General features: G+C 45.1%; 1 protein-coding gene across 1 annotated transcript; it reads right to left on the reverse strand.

Annotated features, from left to right (window-relative positions):
* On the reverse strand, nucleotides 1,179–17,178 carry NR2E1 (nuclear receptor subfamily 2 group E member 1). Its single transcript, XM_018053514.1, has 10 exons — nucleotides 17,096–17,178; nucleotides 16,921–16,943; nucleotides 16,658–16,803; nucleotides 13,324–13,411; nucleotides 11,345–11,580; nucleotides 9,936–10,082; nucleotides 7,769–7,865; nucleotides 7,232–7,381; nucleotides 6,032–6,137; nucleotides 1,179–1,980 (listed from the first exon to the last, which is right to left on the reverse strand). The coding sequence occupies exons 1-10, from the start codon at nucleotides 17,176–17,178 to the stop codon at nucleotides 1,818–1,820; spliced, it is 1,239 nt and encodes a 412-aa protein (XP_017909003.1). The 3' UTR covers nucleotides 1,179–1,817.

The following is a 19,167-nucleotide window of genomic DNA, read 5'->3' on the forward strand; positions in this document are numbered from 1 at the left end:
CCTTGCACGTCTTACTCACCAATATGGTTCTTCACACTTTATCTTTTTTATCATTAAATAATTCTTAAGTTCCTGGTCAGGACTGAAATGTTGGCAAGAGAGTTAGAAACAGAGGAGTAAGTGAATGAAGACTCTGTTAATCGGTCTCTTTCTTCCTCACACAGCAATTTTTCTAACGGATGCAATTACACGTGAAAGCGGCAGAAAATGAAATCTTATGTTTTATTTCTTTATTCATCGTTTTACAAATGGGATTCACTGTAACAAGGAAATTGCCTTTGTGGTTCAGTTCTTCAGGCTGCAGTGCTCTGAGCTTCAGTTTTTATACCAGCTGCCACTGCTACCTTGTCTCTAGTGGATGAGGACCAGCCAGGGATGGAGGCTAAGAAACCAGGCAGAGTTCATTTAAATTCAATATATTTTTTATTCTTTGTAAATACAATGAGTACAACCTTTTAACTTCACAAATCAGTTAATTCCACTTTGTACAAGGAAAGTTTTACTCATCCTATAATAGTCCAAGTGCTGAATATTTTCCCTCAGTGCTAGTACCTAATAAATCAAAATGTGAAAAGTACGGCAGCTATTTTAAAATGTTTGTTTCTACACTTCCATAAGTAGAGATTCATACCAAAGGAGCAGCTTACAGTGTAGGACGAAGTGTGTGTGTGTGCATGTGCAGGCATTCAAAGCTTTACTAGAAACCAGTTTTCTGAAAGGCATTGAAGAGTCTCAGGCTGTTAGCAATGGGTCAAGAAGCCTTTTAGCATCCATCTCCTTGAAATTCCTTCTGGTCTCATGTCTCTGTTCATTTGCTATCTGGTGTAACTCACTGAAACATGAGTTTGGACCCCCATTGCCTTTGGTTTCAGCACTATGTTAATGGGACAGTGGTCTGCCTCACTCCATCATTCATCTCCACTTTATTTGGTTTTGCTGTTTTTATTCATCCTCCCTCGACTTGGGTTCTTTTAGTAAAGCTCTTCTAATTTTGAGATGTTATCCAACCTGAAGTCGTGGTGAGAATCTCATTTTTGTCCACCAATTCCTTTGACAAGGTTGCCTGGCCTATGGTGCTGAGAAGAAAGAGGAGGAGGAGAGGCGGGGGAAGGGGAGGAGGAAGGGGAGAGAGAAGGGAAGGAGGAGGAGGAGAGGTGGGGAAGGGGAGGAGAAAGGGGAGAGAGAAGGGAAGGAGAAGGAGGAGGAAGCAAGAAAGAAAGGAAAAAGAAAGAGAAAAAGCAAATCTCACAGCATAAGCTACCCTTCACATATTAATTCAGTTCTGAAGGCCACTTTATGATGCAGTACAATAGAAGGGAAACTTTTGATAAAACTTTTGATTTAAAACCTAACCATTATTTTTAAAATAAATTCTTCAACATAAAATAGTTCTGAAGGCTGCTGTATGATGTTATACACAGAGCTATATTTGGTTACCCAACTTTATATGCTAAAAGGGAAAAGAAAGTTCTACTTATATTTCAGCTATTGGTAGTTCAGCCTGATCTTCCAGGTAAGAGGCAGAATGGCACGGCCTATGGCAACCCCAAATTCGGCCCCCTCCCAGGGCATGGCAGCAGTGAGTCCCTCTGCTCAGGCGGTCCTTCTACACCCCTTTCCTTCCAGGCCGCCCTACCCTGGGTGAGGCAGCAGGTCAGAGCTACTGGAATCGTTTTGTGTCAATTGACATTTCTTTTCTGAAGGCTACACATTCCCAGGTTTATGCTTCCTGAAGGGTTTGTTAGTTGAGGTTTGTTCTCCGTGGGTTGAAGTTCATCAGATACTGTTCCATCCTGAAAAGTGGGGACTTGGAGAGCTTAGATATCACTGGATTTGTACATATCTGAAAGCAGTCTTGTAATTGGCACATTGCCGATGGTTTTTTTGAAAAACACTTCCTCTATGGTTGATGGGCTAATAGAACGTAAAGCTGGCAAAAGTAACAGGAGTTTTCCAAAGCGACAAGGTTGAGTGGGGTATCTGGAATAGGAGAAGCCATGAAAGCAAGGTAAGATCCATCACGAACAGGCTTAATATTGGTCCTTGAACACACATCATCTTCAGCATAACTTCCTGACTCAGCCTCTTTAATAACATACTACAGGGTCCTATCCAGGCAGTACTGTCCCTATTCGGCAGGTGGAATAACAGGCACAGAGAACATAATGACACTGCCAAAAGCATGTGGTGACAGTCTCGTCGTTAGCACAGGGGTTGTATTTTATTTGGAAAAAAAAATTTTTTAAGAAATATGGTAGTCAATTTAGACCAAATAATAAACTTACGGTTGCTAGTGTAGACACCAACCACTAGTACTGATGTAAAAACTAGTGACAACATACACATTTTCTGATTCTCAAGACTCCTTCACCAGGCTATTTCCCTCAAATGAAATGGATTCTTTTTCCAAGCAATTATCCAAATTATTATTCAGCCAGTATACTTAGTCACTCTCAGGAATAATTCCATCTTTATTACACTGCAAATTAAAGACTAAGCTCTGTTGCATGGCAGTGCCACCCAACTTTCATGTCAATGAAATTGGCATATAATTAAAGATGTGAGAGATTGCTGAACAATTTCCTCTCTTGATGTCCAACATATATCTGTACTCAGATGTGCAAGTTCAATCTTCTGCTGCTTTTAGATGCCTATAAGCCACCTCCTCACTGCAGCTCTGATGCTTCTTCAGTCTATAGCTTGGAATCAGGTTATCAATACAGGAGGGCTCCGTGCACTGACCACAAACCACCCAAAAGACTGACTCAGCCAGGTTCAACTCATGGCCACAAGTGCTAGAAACTGACAGATATCATATCCTACACAGGACTTAGGTAACTGAACATTGAGTTTAAATGCCCAATAACCCGATGGTGCAAACAGAGACCAGGGGAACAACTTTCATGCTTGTCTCTAAGTTTTGAGCCAAAGAGAGTCCCTCTCTTCAACCTGATACTTCATTCAGGCTGACAATTCATCCTGGGTCTCTGAGGATCTCATTTGGCTCTTTCACTGCCCAGCCAGACCACATTTAATGATGTGGAATGGACATGGTGGAGCCTCCCCACAGGAGAAAAAAAACAACAACACATAAATCACATTTGCTCTCCTTGCTGAAAGCATCTCCTATGTTTCCTGGAAAGTAGAGGAAGACCCATGTTTCCCTTTCACCTTGGCCACTTAACTCTTCAACAACTCTGTTTCCTTTCCCAGGCAGGCAGAAGAGAAAAGCCCCTGCAGGGGGTGGGAAGCAGTGGTGGCCTAGATAAGCCCCCATCTTGTCTGCAGCAACCACTCAACGTGCTGACGTTTCCCCCAGTGAGAAAGAAAACACAGGGAAATAATGACAGAAAGGATGGCTTTGGGAGACTTCATAGACAATTAACTCTTGATTTTCCATGAGTAGATTATCCACTCACCTACTCACCACTTCTTTTACCCTCTAATTAGGAAGGGGTTGGTTAGTCAGTCAATACAAATTAAGTGTTTATTATATGTGGAGTACTGTACTACCCAGAAACAACAACCATGTGTATGCGTGTGTGTGTGAGACAGAGACAGAGAGAAAGAAAGAGGCTCTCTGACTGCTCAAAATTGTTCTGTAGAATATCTAGGCCCCTGACTCCATCTATCAGCATACATAACTGGAAGTTTTCTTGTTTCAAGTGTAACTGTTCTGTCTGTCACAGATCCATGTATTTGATTGTCAGCTATATAGTTTATTATATATAACTAAATTGTTCATTATTATATATGGTTATTACACATAGTTATGTATAGTTTGTGTGAAATGCCAGTTTCTAGCCCTCTCCTTATGTCCTAGATTATTAGAGAAATCACTTACAGGGCTGTAACAATTAGGTCAGTTTGCAGGTTTAACAATTAATGCATAGTTAGCTCAGTTTGCAACATTAACTTTTCATTTAGAGTTCAGATTCTTCTAGACAGGAAAGTGCTAGAGGAGAATGTTCACTGGCTCGAAGGAGCTAAGAAGTAAGGTATAGTTAGTTTTGTCACATTTATGACTGTAGACATCAATATTACATTATCGTGTAACTGATATCACGAAATACAAAGCTCATGTCAAAGTAGATGTGTTCCTTCCCTTAATAATTTCTTTGTTTTGAGGGTGAGGGAGTAGTATAGTTATCATTTTTCCAAAATAGACTTCTGTTAATTTGTGGTTTAATGCTGTCGTGCGTGCTAAGTCACTTCAGTCCTGTCTGACTCTGTGTGACTCTATAGACTGACTGTAGCCCCCCAGGCTCCTGTGTAATGGGATTCTCTAGGCAAGCATACTAGAGCAGATTGCCATGCCCTCCACGAGGGCGTCTTCCTAACCTAGGGATAGAACCTACTTCTGTTACATCTCCTGAATTGGCAGGCAGGTTCTTTACCACTAGTACCACCTGGGAAGCCCTTAACTCTCTCAAGTCATCCTAAAAGCAGCTCTCGAAATGTCAGGTTCTCTCAGACTCTCCTTACTCCTTCTCTGGCACCTCCCCTGGCCCCTCTACCAGCCCTTTCTCCGGCTCCTGTTGGTCACCTTTTCCCCTGCTGGCATCCAAGGACCAGCTCACCTGTCTTCTCCACCCACCAGACTTTCCAGATTTTTTTCCTACTCCATCCAACTAGAATTCATCTCTCTCACTCCCCACTTTGCTTTTTCTCTTCCCTGGTCTGATGAACACTTCTGCCCACTTCCTGCAATGATAATGGACAGTCCTTTCTCGTGTCCCACAGTGTTCATGAGCCACCCTACAAAAAGTGAGGACTCAGCAAGGGCTGAATCAATACCTAGTGTCATATTCTTCTGGTGTGATGTTCTTTATACCTTAAAGACTCTGTATGTCAGAGGTCAGTTATGTTATACAAGTTAGTTTTTAATGGGGGAAAAAGTGCCCAAATTATGCACTGCTCCATTTTATAATTCTGAACAAGTCTTAAGTGCTTACTATATAGATTCTAAAATTTAATGTGGATTTTAAATTTAAAAGCCATGGGACTTTAGTTTGGAAAAACATATACATGCACTATCACACATCACAGTTTCAGTGATATTCCATGGACAGGGAACAGTGGTGTTGTTTTTAAACTCACATTTTACAAATTTATTTGTTTATATACTCCCTCTACTTTCAGGGAAAATCACAACATGCTGGGTTGTAGGGTACATGGTAAGCACTCAGTAGATACTGGTTGCTGTCAGCTACTAAAGATCTGCTGTGAACCGTAAAGCTTTCAGGAATAGGAGCTCCGAATGTGACCTTCAACGACTCTGGGACAGGGAACAGTTTTACTTATTAGTATTTAAAAGAGGATTTATAAAGAAATAAGGTGATCTTTGCAGAAGTGGTATCATCCCCAGTGAATACAGGTGACTCAGGGTTTCTCTGACCCTCTTTAATAACGAAAGTATTAATGCCCTCTACCCATTTGATATAGTTACTCCCAGCAGAGTGTCTGTGGGTGATGCTGAGATGATAGAGACAGGTTCCCATGGGCTTCCCTTCAAGATCAATCTAGAGAATAAAAAAGAATAGCATCTGTATTCTAACCTCAGATCTACTGCAGTCCTAACTTAGTAAACTAGCAAGGTTCCATTGCTCTTTTAAAAACCTTACTTTTTTCATATGAAAATGGAAACAGAAGGTCTACAGACCTCGTGGTGGATTTGCCTGTTTGGTGGGCCAGGAGGAGCACTGCCGGAACCCCAGTGACTGAGAGTTTCTACAGATAGCAGATGGGTGATATGCATTCACCTAGATGTGTTCAGCCATATTGATGGATCAACTTGTTCATCTGGGACAAGAGTAAGGTATCTGGCAGTGGTTTCACTTTGATAACCTAATTTGATTTGCTTCTCTCCCCTACCCTTAGAAATAGATGAGGACATAGATTCTAACTAAATTAACTAGTTTGGCAACAGGATAATTAGTTGCAGTGTTGGAACTGGCTTTTTACTGCCTGCTCACACATTCACAATGGAAACAATTTTCTTAAGTACATGTTCAAGGCAAACAAGGGTCACCTGGTATGGATGTAGCTGTTGAGAGTTAGCTGAGCCTCGTCTTGAAGAGCTGCAATGGCGGCAGCATTCCGGAAACTTCTCAGTTCAGAACCACTGTGTGTAGGAACTAGAAATGAAGACCAGGAAATTGTGAGAAGCAGCACAGGAATGCAGATGGGGAAAGCACTCTCTGAATGTGGACAGTGAACAAGAAGAAGAACATGCAGGTCCAGAGGAGTCAGACTAAGAGTATCAGCTCTCTTGAAAACCGTCACCTCTCTTTTGGACTTGGAGGTGGATGAGAGTGAGTACATCATGAGAAGCGCTGGACTGGATGAAGCACAAGCTGGAATCAAGATTGCCAGGAGAAATATCAATAACCTCAGATATGCAGATGACACCACCCTTATGGCAGAAAGCAAAGAAGAGCTAAATAAAGAGCTTCTTGATGAAAGTGAAAGAGGAAAGTGGAAAAGCTGGCTTAAAACTCAACATTCAGAAAACTAAGATCATGGCATTTGGTCCCATCACTTCATGGCAAATAGATGGGGAAACAGTGGAAACAGTGAGAGACTTTGTTTTGGGGGGGCTCCAAAATCACTGGAGATGGTGACTGCAGCCATGAAATTAAAAGATGCTTACAACTTGGAAGAAAAGTTATGACCAACCTAGACAGCATATCAAAAAGCAGAGACATTACTTTGCCAACTAAGGTCCATTTAGTCAAAGCTATGGTTTTTCCAGTAGTCATGTATGGATGTGAGAGTTGGACTATAAAGAAAGCTGAGCGCCAAAGAAGATGCTTTTGAACTGTGGTGTTAGAGAAGACTCTTGAGAGTATCATAGACTGCAAGAAGATCCAGCTAGTCCATCCTAAAAAAAATCAGTCCTGAATTCACTGGAAGGACTGATGCTAAAGCTGAAACTCTAATACTTTGGCCACCTGATGTGAAGAACTGACTCATTTGAAAAGACCCTGATGCTGGGAAAGATTGAAGGTGGGAGGAGAAGGGGACGACAGGGGATGAGATGGTTGGATGGCATCACTGACTCAATGGACATGAGTTTGAGTGAGCTCTGGGAGTTGGTGATGGACAGGGAGACCTGGCGTGCTGCAGTCCATGGGGTCACAAAGGGTCGGACACAACTGAGTGACTGAACTGAACTGAATTACTGAGATGGCAAAACTGGAAGAAGAGACAGCAGTCTGTATCTGCTTACCAGCTTTGAAAGTGACGATGCATTTTAGACAGGCAAATTCGGTAGCATCTAACCGGAGTTGTCTAAACCGAGCCACCACCTCTTGTAAAGCCTGTATTTCAGATATGATCTTGTTCAGCTTCTGGGAATCTGTGTTGTCACCATTCATGCCTAGAATAAAAATATGCAATAAATGCTCTAACATGAAGGCATTTTCATGATTTAATATTGATTTTTGACAAAATCCTGCATATCAATATCTATTCAATTGTCACTCTAAGATATCTGATTCTATGTAAACTGGCTATATTGTATGAAAGTTAATATAAAATCTTCTCTTGGATAATAACAAACACAGTAATTTGCATTTAAATAACAATGCAAGCAGTCATGAATACAACAAAACAACATTATTTGCATTTAAATATAGATTTATAAATGACAGGTATACTCTATTGTTCAGCAGGAATTTGTTATTCTTTACATGTTGTTCTTTTTTCAGTAATGTATTTTTATGGTAATTTCTACAACAAAGTCATTAAATTGTGCAATTCTTACCAGATACAGCCAGTAGAGTGTTAGCATCAACCGGAATGGCCCATTGTGCTATTCCTAGAACAAACAGTTCTCTCCAAGCATCTTCCAAAAGCATCAGCTGTCATACAATAGATGTATAATATAATATAGTGTGTAATTTATAAATTTATAAACAATTGCAATATGTAAATTTCTATCATTTTAAAAAGTGTTTTAAATGCCTGTCCTGGTAGTTTTTCCTCTGAATATTTTAGCTTTCCCTTATTTTCTCATATTTTCCTTTTTAAAAGGTGTCTATACTTGCACATGCACTCGAGAGTCAGTCACTCCAGTTCCCCCAATTTTGCTTCCCTTGGAAAAGGGTTTACCCTTCTTGTCCTTGCATCCATTTGTTCCTGACTACCTAGAAACTTCATGGGTGACCCAGGCCCTGTGAAATGCCAACAGGCCAGCAGGCAGATTCCCCTCATAGAAAATGTTGATATTATCAGGGTTGAGGATTCCAGACTAAGCATGCTGATGTGGGCCCCAATCTCCCTGGAGGGTTGAGGGGGCTGGGCTGGGAGAGCGATCACTAATTCCCAAGAGGCATGCAGGGAAATCAGGGTGTAATTATGTTAATTGGGTTTTGCTGAGTTTACCTCATCTCACTGCCTGATTTTTCTGAGACTCATAAGTGGACAGCATCAAGGTGCTTGTCATTTTCATTCTATTGAAATGTGCTACTGAATATTTAAAATGAAAATCTGGCTCCTTTTCCAAATTAATATACTGGATTACACTTCACTGCAGTTTGCTTGTTGAAGGGTTTCCACTGAAGGGCTAAGTGGCAGATAGTAAGTAAATTTTGTTTGGATTAAGGAGTCTACAAATACTTGTTTTCAGAAAAAATAGCCAACTTACAGACAGACAGACAGACACACACACACACACAGCAAATGGTCAGAGTCTACAAGTAAATCTGGTCAAAGATAAAAACTAACCATCTTGAAAAATCTGTTTTTGAAAAATCTCTCCAAAACCAGTAATCCTGGATGATTTATGTGAGAGGATTTCTTTCTGAGTGCTAAGGGCTGAATTGTGAAGGCTTTTAACCAAAATCACAATTAGACCAAAGGGTTTAATTTTCAAAATGCTTTATTTTCAGCTTTATTGCATTAAGTACAGAAAATAATACTTTCAAAATGCAAGGTAAACAACGTCTAATTCTAACCATGTCTGAAAGTCCAGGCCACAAAAGAAAGAATATTCCATGCTAGAAGATTAAATGTTTTGAGCACATTGCCAGGTCTCTCTGTAGGAAACATACTTCATGTTAAGGGGCACTATTATGCTTTAATTAGGTATAAAATGAATTAAAGAAACAAATCCTTTGCTTTTGGAACTACTTATTAGCCTTTTGGGAAATTTGTCATTAATTTCCATGAATGTACTGGTAACAGCCAATTTTTGTGAATACTTCATTTTCTTTTTTTCCCTTAAGGATAGAAAAATTATGGCAGAGGCCATTTATGATATTCCTAACAATAAAACTTCTGAGTTTTGGTATGACACAATTTTAACAGCACATACTTTTTTTCTCCCACTTACTGTCATTTACAATCACAGGATTATGCACCAGACCTATTTGTTCACAAAATCTCTAAAAGCATTTAAAGAATCAAGGGAGCTGTGCAACACACCCTTTAATCCTTCATGCTGATACATCAGTGGCCAAAACTGTGAGCATCATAATGAAAAATAAAAGCTGCAAATATGAGACTAGTTCTCAAAATCTAACCAGGGAATACTCTCATCACCTTCTATTTCTCTCAGTTCCAGTGTTCTTGAGCAAACATTGCTTTATTAAAAATTTAAAACATCATTAAGATTTATGATTTTTAAAATTTCTGGTTAAATTTGATGTTCCAATTAAACTAAAAAAGAAAATGATCTTGTGTATTTGTTTCTTGCAGATCATATCCAACTTTCCTGAAATAACACAATTACACTTCTTAGTAAGGATTCCATAGCTAGATATTTTGAAGCCATAGCAAGAAGCTAAGAAAAATCACTTTCTCACTGCTGTTAAGAATGGATGCCTGGCTCTGGTGATTTATCCAAGTAACATTTAGTTTAATAAGCCTAACAACTGTTGCTTCTTTCCCAACCCTCTTCCCCCAAGAGCTCAGTGCCCTCTTGGTCCTACCTGGTCTTGCAAAGATAGCGTGGAGAAAGCTGGCACACTCTTAGCCCACTTGATGCTCATAAATAGAAGCCTGGCAGCTGATTCACACACTGACTCTGTGGCCACTTCATAGAGATACATTGGGGTCCCATTCACTTCATGGGGATACTGGGTGGGGAAGAAAGAGAAAAATCAGGGAGTAAGGAAACAACAGCTCTACAAGAAGAGCCACTATTAAAGTTTTCTAACTAGACCAAGGAAGGAGACGGGAACATCTACAGAGTCTGGGAAATAATAATTACTGGGAGAGGCTCATTCCACTCTTTGGCGGCCTTTTCCATCAAGAGGGGCATGTGGCTTTTCTATCCTCTGCAGCAAATTTTCCTCGGGCTGAGCCAAGTGCCAGGCCTGTCTCCCAATTTAGACTAGAGCTTCTTGCATTTGAGTAAATAAAAATAGATGTGGGAAAAAAAGTATAAATTAATAGGCATCCCAAACACAAATATGCATACGAGTATTTTTAGAAAGGATTAGTATATTATGGAAATATTTCAATTAGACATCTTAATCATTCACAGAGCATTCCCATTCATAACTGACAACATATTCATAACACTACTTTCCCAAGCTTATTATACACATCAAGGGTAAGAAAGCAATATTAAATATTGTGCATGCACCCAGGTGTTTGGCTTCCCTGCAGTGTGGGGCTGCAGCTGGCCCTTGTCTGGGGGAGATCTGGAGGCTTTCTTGGCCTGAAGTGGGGGATCTGTGTAGGTACCAGCTGGAAGTCTGGAAGGTAGTCCCTAGGGGTACCTTTTGCGGTGGTTCTGGCTGTGGTCCTCCTAGGAGAGGCTCATTCCTTATGTAAATTCATGTGACTCAGAAGTGGAGTGGGAAATGAAGCCAGGTTCTTCATACTGTCCTAACAGGGTGGGCTCCACATTTCTCTCTTGCATTAAGGACCTTTGTCCAAGAGATTAGATCCCTGCAGTTGGAATTCAAGGTGCTCTTTTTGTCAGCTGCAGGCAACTTCTTTCTTCTAAAAACAACTCTGCTCTTCTGTCCTTCAGGAATACTTTAGGCTGCCCTCTTGGTTCAGACAGGCTTTCACACTAGAGGTATTTTCTAAAGGCACAGGTTCCTGGGTGGGATCCACCTCAAATTTGCTGTAAGGGGGAATGGGCCTAGAAGTCCACAGTTGTAGTCAGCTCAGAGAGTGACTTTACCACACACTGAAGCTTGAGCACCCCAGCTCAACAGGGGAGAGCGGGAGGTCGAGTGCTCCCCGCAGAGCTCGGCCAAGCACTGAGGATCCCGCCAGGTCTCTCTCCCTAAGTGTTGCTCGAGCTATCCCAGCTGAGAAAGAATGGGCGTGCCCCTCTCCGCCCTCCACTCAGAACGGCCTCGGGCCCAGCAAGGCCACTGACCTTGGGCGTGGGCTGAGCCAGGCTCACAAGTGTCTGGCGCTCCGGGGTGGCTGACACGGCAGCCAGCTCCAGGCCGTGGGGATCCAGCTGCGTGACCGCGGTGAAGAACGCCGGCGCCGGCAGTGCGGCGGAGGGGAAGTGCGCAGCCGCTCCGTTCTCTTCCTTGTGTCCACGGAAGTAGAGGGCCACCTGCTTGCGGATGGTGGACGTCCGAGGGCCCCGCTCATGCTGCACGGCTGCAGAGACACACAGACCGGCGCGCGCCCGAGATCAGAGACGTGGTCATCACACAGACGCTGCCGCGCTCTCTGGCCAACCGGCGCGTCTAGGCAGGCAAGGGCACCCGGGAGGTGAAGAGAAGCGGGGAGAAGGAACGTGAGGGTGGAGGCGCTCTGAGACCGTCTAACCTTTACACTGTTTGCATAAGGAAGCTGAAGCCGAAAAGAGCGGCCCACAGTGTCACACTAATGCCTGAGTCTCAGGCAAGACTACGTGTGTTCTGTCTGTTCAGGGCTCCTCCGCGCCCAGGCAGGTTGCAGGGAGACCAGAGATCCTCTGGGCAGGAGTGGCTAGGTCTCGACCTCAATATTGAATGTAGAGGGAGCATTGCAGGAGACTAGCGTTAGATCCCTGGGTCGGGAAGATTCCCTGGAGGAGGAAATGGCAACCCACTCCAGTATTCTTGCCTGGGAGATCCCATGGATAGAGGAGCCTGTCAGGACTACAGTCAATCCATGGCGTCGCAAAGAGTAACACAGGATTGAGCCACTGAGCGCGCGTCTGCGCGCGCGCACACACACGCACACACACAGCGTCTGTGCACAGACTTTCGTCAATCAGTCCGACGACCACTCCGCCCACCTCCATCCCCCGCCCTACATGGAAATACCACTTGGCCTCAGAGGGCCGGAGAGAAAAGAACCCGAGCCCGGGCCCGCCGGGGGATGGGATGAGGGAAAGCCCTCTCAGAATGTGCTGGAGGAAGGCAAGGGAGATGTGACAATTACCACCAACAGTTTAAACAAACAAATTAATTCAGGGCAATCTTCCGCTCCACGAGCTTGACAACTTGTCAATACACAAGTTCAACAGGTTGGACGCTCCCTCCTGCTTCCTGCGCCGCGGCGGAAGTAACTTCCCCAGTGGGAGCTGCATGCACCTCAGGGGGATGCCTCCTTCACGGCAGGCCTCCTTCACAGCAAAGCCCACTCCGCACCCAGTCCTGAGGCCCTGTTCCTCCCTCCTGGCCATGACTCCCGTCCCCTTCCCACTCCCTTCCAGGCCTGGGGCGCCCTGGCCAGGCCACCGCCGGCCACGCCCTTGGATTGCACTCTAAGCCCAAGAAGCATCCTGACGACCTAGTTCTTGCTGAGACGTCTGGGAGCTGGGTGCCCCAGACACCCACTAGTGTTACCTTGCCGCTACATCCCCTTTCTTTAGAACTGAGATAAGCACAGATCCCAACAGCCGTCCTAATTTTGTGATCTTGGAGAGTCTACAAACAAGGGCTAGACATTCTGCCTGTTCATGTCTCTGCCCTTCCTCCTTCAACCAGTCTCCTAGTCCATAGGATATTCTCTACCAGAGACATCCAGACAGCAAGACCCTGTGAGAGGCTAACAGACTTAAGACTGGCCACAAAAGGGCTGCCAGGAGAGGTGAGAAGAGGAATCTGGATGGGAGATCGGAAACGTCACAAGTGTGTCCCCAGCAGAGTGGGGGCCTCAGGAACGCTAGCTTAGTGGGGATGGTTGTGAGGTGCAAGGGCCCCATGAAGGCATGGGCCTTACCCTGGGGAGTTCAGTGGGATGGGGCTGGGACTCAAGCCGGGAGATGACTAAAGCCTGAGGCCAATTCCCAGAGTCTGGAAAGAAATGCTCAGGAGATGATTTACATGCATAGGAGTGCCATTATTTTCTGTATACATAATTTACTTACTACTCAACCAACATAAGATGAACTAAGAATAAGTAGATTACCATCTTTGTTCATGTTGACTTCCAAACACTTCTTCAGCCGACACGCCCTGCACTGGTTTCTGTGAGTCTTGTCCACCGGGCAGCCTCCCTGGAACAGAGCGCAGGTGGTCAGCGGCCCCAAGGGCCTTTAGAGTGGGGACTAGAAGCCGGCTCTGGGCGGAGGAAAACCCGTGGAGGCCGAGTACCGACCCGGCCAAAGACTGCGAAGCGGCAAGCATGGGTCCGCAAAACGCGAGGACCTTGGGCACTGGCAGGGCCAGGGGGAGAAAGGGCTAGGATTCTCAGAGCTACTTCAACAAAACCAGTCCCTGACCCTATGAAAGCAGACAGGAAGGAAAGTCCTGCTGGAGTCCAAGCAGGTGAAGGGTCAGAGCGACTGGACTGCCAGACCCCGCTGTGCGGGGAGGAGCTCACGAGGGGGAACTTCCGCCAGACGCAGTGGTGGTGGAGTAGGGGGCGAGACTTTTCAGGACCGAAGACAGCGACCTGCTCGGGTGGAGGGAGGCTTCAGAGCACTGTACCGAGCCGGCTTGCCTGCCCGGATCCCTGCCACATTCCTCTCCCGCGGACTGTTCTTTCCGCTTTTAGCTCTTGAGTCTACCTCTTTCTGCCACTCTCTGGGTGAGCCCATTTATCTGTCAGATAAATATTTCATTATTCTCCACTCTCCTGTTTCCTCTCTTGTCTACGTGTTCGAAGCCATCCTTATAACCAGCAGGTTGAGAGTTGTTTTAAAGACTACCCTCAGCCCAGATTCATAGAAACACAGCCATTCCTGGAAGGCGAGGCAGAAGCCAGAGTGGTTAGGAGGGCAAGGCTTACAGATATGAGGGTAGGAAGGGAAGAGCCCAAGGCCTGGACAAATTCTAGAAATGTCCACAATGTAAATATGACCTGGAAAATAATGTGATGGACTGTCTGAAAAAATTATAATATGGACTGAGAATATTAGCATGATAATTAAAAAAATAGAGGTAACTGCTGCCTTAGAAATATTTATCTGAGACACATGAGAAAATAAATGTTTTATCCAGTGAAATTTTCTGGAAAAATATTGTCCATTAAAGGAGGAAAGTACAGAGAAAATTTCTAATGAAATTTATTCAATGTTAGGTGTTATTACTGAGGGAACATATATATAGATACATAAAGAGTCATATCTACATGTGTATTTTATACACAGTAAATACATAAGAAGTTTGGTGCTCTCCTCTGTTTTTATTACGTGCTACTGTTACATTTACAGTGGAAAGAAAGATAATAAAATAAATGTATTTTTATTTTGTTCCATAACCTTAAAACTCATATACTCTGAATTTGGAGTAAGCATATTTTTCTGAAATACCCCTTAGGAAAAAATTACAGACTCAAACCACAGTTTTATGAGATCATACCCCTCTGATTTGAAATATGTTGATTTATTCAAAATGAAGGTAGAGCAGAAGTTCATAACAATTTCTAAACATTCTCATTACTGTTAATGATGAATTGGAATGCTATTTACCTAACCTTAGAATAAAAGAGAAAACGGAAACAATTTTTTTCCTAACTGAATTCTTCTGGGCATCTTTGCTGGCTAGCGTAATAGCTCAATGTAAAGAAGTTTAAATAGCTCAATGTAAACAAATGCAATCATATGTCTATCCTCAAATGTTATCCTTCTAGTATTCTGATAAACATACTAATGCAAAATAGAAGCTTACGTTAGTTCTTAAGAGTGCCTTCAAATCAGATCAACTGCATATAAATATCTGGAGCCTGAGAGAAAGATGCATACCTCTGTTTGGGCCATTTATTCTCTGTGCAAGAAGAGGACCACCATGCCTGATGAGTCTATTATCACTCCTTTACAAGCACTTGGACTGACATCAATATGTTTGAGTTGACAGCCAACCCCTTTGAAAATATCAAGCATAACATCTGAGATTTTGATTCCCCAATTCTGTGCATTGCATAAAAGATAAAGTGGAGGCCTGCTCAAATGTGATGATCCACAGTAATCCCATATTCCTGGGGAGCTACTGGGATACAGTCCTGGGTATATATAACATGATGTTCAAATGGTGACAGGAGAAACTGACACAGAGTTATGGGCTTAATTAAGCAGGTAATAGGGCTGGAGAGTTCAAGATAACTTATCCAAATGCAGTATCTTCTTGTTCTTGTTTCTGTTGATAATCCAAATCTATCAGAACTTGGCATGAGCAGACATAGTTTCAGAAAAAGATAAATAATTCACTAGCAGCAAGCAATATATGTGTAAGTATATCATAGACATTAATACATACACTAATTAGTGAAAATGTTTTTACCATTTTGGTAACCAAAGGATGACTTCTGACCACTGCACTCTTCAGGATCTTCTTGGGAGTGGAGATGGTCATTCTATACTTAGGATCTGTATGCCTGGCCAAGGAGAAGGCCAAGAAAGTGTGGGACCAAAAGGCTGATCTTCTGAGCTGGAAACTGAGTCAGGGGGAGGGGTCTGCTCACTCTTTCTGGGAGGTTTAGCTCACACTTAGCCCGTGCTCCTACTCCTATGTCTCTTTAAGACAGTTCCTGCTCAAGACCAAAACAGAATCAACCAAGCACCCCTTCTAGGCAGAGAAGAAGATTGGGAACCATGGAAAGGCTGCCAGTTACTCCTTCCTTGGGCACCTTCTCTTCTTGCTCACTCTGTCCTTTTCTGACAAGGCTCAACTGAATTCACAAGGGTGCTGAAGGCCCACTACCCACTGCCAAGCAGCCCTGCTTCTCTGAAACGGAAAGGGCACAGTTCTTCATTCAACACATCCTGTCTGTCCCAACTGGCCAATACTCACTTTGCATCTCAACCTTGACTGAGATGCCCTATGCAGTTCACTTCTGCCCTGAGACCCAGGTCACAGCATTGAGCTTGAGTGCTGCTAAAAATGGTGGTGGGGTGGCAGGCAACATATAACAGCCCTTTCACCTGCCTGCGCTTGTGGTTTAGATCCTAAATTTCCTTAGATCCCCTGGGCTGCCTTTATAGTCAGAGTATGGGCCTTATCCAGTGTAAAAATGTGTCAGAGGATTTAGAAAAAAAGGGCGGTGTGGGGGATTGAGAGAGGACATAAAGAGGCACTGGGATTTCAGCTTTCCTCCTTCATACTCAGCTCTCTTCCTTTACCTCTTCCCACCTTTCCCAGGCAAAAGCGCCAGTGAGAGTTGAGGCAGGAAGGAGGGGAAAGGGCAGGAGTGGTCAGGGCCTGGTCTCTCCCTAGCAGTTTGGAAACTCAGAGGAGGCCTTGGCACAAACAAAAGAAGGGGAGGCGGCAGAGGGGAGCCGGGCAGCGCAGCCCTGCTAAGGTACCTGGTTTCCAGACTTGCAGACATACGTCCTATTCCTTCGGATACTTCGTTTGAAAAACCCCGAGCAGCCGTCGCAGGCGTAGACCCCGTAGTGTTTCCCCGAGCTTCGGTCGCCACACACTTTACAGGGAATATCTAAAATACGGCCTGAAATCGCAGGAAAGACAAGGAAGGGGTGGGGGTGTGTGTGGAAGGGGTGAGAGAGAGAGGAGGGCGGAGAAGGAGGAAAGGGGAGAGGGAGAGAGAGATGCTAAGCAATCTGACCTCCGAAGGGATTAGCACCGAAGCTGCGGTAAAAGCAAATAATGAAGTGATTTTATAGCCAAACTTTTTTTCCTTGAGCAAGTGTCAGTTTCCTACAATGAGCATTATTCATGCACCGCTACATGTATTTGGGTCTCCTCTAATCGCCGAGACCCATTTTGGAATAAAAGATTACAGCAGGCCGGGGCGGCAGCGCGGCCCGCTGCTGCCTTTCTGCTCCGCGGAAAGTTTGGCCGCCTCCCTCCCTTGCTCTTGCATTTAACAGAGAAAGTTGTTAGTGAGCGCGCGAGGAGACAAACTTGAAATGTAAAAGGGAAAAGAAGAAAAACAAACACGGCTGGAACCAGGGATGGCAGCTGGAAGGCAATCGAGGTTTCGCTGAGCTGCCGGGCGGTGGTTATTATTAGGATTATTATTGTAATGCTAATACTAGGATTATTAATGATAATAAGGGTAGTGGTAATTGCCCAACTTTCACTTTACCTATTTAAAATAATGCTTGATGGATCGCTGTTGACAATTTCTTTCAGGAAAAAAAAAAATTTTTTTTTTCTCCTCAAAGTAACTAGCACCGAGCTAGGCAAGTAGGGGGAGAGTGTTGTAAGTATGTTGATTTCCTGGCAAGTTAGGGTGGGACAGGACCCCCTCCACTTCCCAGGGTCTTCCTACTTGAAGTCCTATCTCCTCACACTAAATCCTGCATGGGGTCCCTCACTCCCACTTTTTCACCGATGTCTGAGGCTGATTTTTAAAAGCCATCTGACTGGTTTCTCTTGACTGCCCTCCAACCCCAGTGGCCTTGACAGTCGCTTGACTCAAGGGAAATCTCCTTAGAATCCCCTCAAGTCTGGGGTGACCGCGGAGCCGGGAGGACTGTTTCGGAGAGGGTAAAATTCAAAAACTCAGAAGGAAAGGGACTATATTTCCATAGGGCTCAAGGGTCCAGCAAGACTGAAGCGGTTCATAGAGACTTAGAAATCCTTCCTCCCGCAAACAAAAGGAGTAAATACAAGGTTACCTTAATTAATACTCTGATAATGATGATGGGATAGTCAACAATACTACTTAATAATTAACTTCTTTACATTTAATTTTCCCTTTGCTACCGCTTCGAAGGCCTCTAGTCTGGGCCCGGGCGGCCTCCGGCTTGGTCTGGGTGAAGCTGCCAACTGGTGCCGGGAGCACTCGGGTTGGGGACCACTGGGGTGATGGGAGGCGAGGACGAGGACAGATGGGCCAGGGGAGGAAGGGAAGCGTGGGCGCAGCGCGGGGAAGACCCGAGGCCTCAGGGTGGAAACTTGCTAGTGGATTCTGAGGCGTCCGGTGGGCGAGCACCTCCGAGCGCGGCCTTGGAGGAGCTGCAGGGGGTGGGGGCGGGGAGAACGCGGGCGGCAGGGTTGGGGAGGGGGGTTTGGTAACCACCAGGCTCGGCCCGGGCAATTACAACCCCGCCATAGCACCTGCCTATAGAGCCACCAGTGACCCGTCAAAAAGAGTAGCATGGGAATTCGGATGGCGACAAAGGCCTGCGGGGGAGGCGCGCGGCGCGGCGACCACCGCCTCGGCGCCCCTTCTCCCACAGGGTGGGAGGAGAGGTTGTGCTGGGGGGGAGGAGGGAGTTGGAGGGAGCCAGGGGAGGTCACCTCGGGTCTTGTACCTCACCCCTTCGGGCCTGTCACTGCGCCCAAGGGAACTCAACAGCTGCCCAGCAGCCTCCCTCACTCTGGAAAGCAGTAAACTTGGTCTCCATGTTTTGCAGCCATACTCCTCTGCACAACACTCTCCCTCTGGCTGAGCTGGGGTCTGTATTTGGGGGTCCAGTCATCTTGTCACCTTCTCTACCCTCCTCTTCCCGGTGGCACTTTTGATGATGCCAAGATAAGCGCGAGGGAGGAGCAGTGGTGAGGGTTCTCTTTTCCGCTTCCTATCCAGAAAGGAGGCCAGGGACAGGCATCTCTGGAGAACCACGGTGCGGTGAAGAAAGGACCAGAGGTGCGGGCCACACCTTCGGTCTCCCGGGGCGGGGCTCCTCGCTCCTCTGCCCCCAGGGCTAGCCGGCGCGCCAGGTCGGCCCTGTCCCTGCGCAGACCTCCGGGCCGCGGCTCCCGGGGCACAGTAGAAGCCGGCCCACCCGTCTGGGGCGGAGCACAGGAGGGAGGACGAGAAAATTCCGAGGCAGAGCGGGTGTGCGCCTCAGACTCCGCCACCCAGCCACGTTAAGGTGACTTGGGTCACGAGACAAGCTGG

Source organism: Capra hircus, chromosome 9 (genome assembly GCF_001704415.2).
Source record: "Capra hircus breed San Clemente chromosome 9, ASM170441v1, whole genome shotgun sequence".
NCBI classification, from domain to species: domain Eukaryota; kingdom Metazoa; phylum Chordata; class Mammalia; order Artiodactyla; family Bovidae; genus Capra; species Capra hircus.

Bases quoted from the DNA above. Each gene is read 5' to 3' on its own strand.
- NR2E1 (XM_018053514.1), bottom strand. From the start codon at position 17,178: ATGCAAGAGCAAGGGAGGGAGGCGGCCAAACTTTCCGCGGAGCAGAAA. The intron at 10,083-11,344 runs GTCAGTGGCCTT...TTCCCCACCCAG, and splicing joins TGGCTCAGCCCACGCCCAAG to TATCCCCATGAAGTGAATGG. The intron at 7,382-7,768 runs GTAAGAATTGCA...TTTTTATTCTAG, and splicing joins CACTCTACTGGCTGTATCTG to GCATGAATGGTGACAACACA.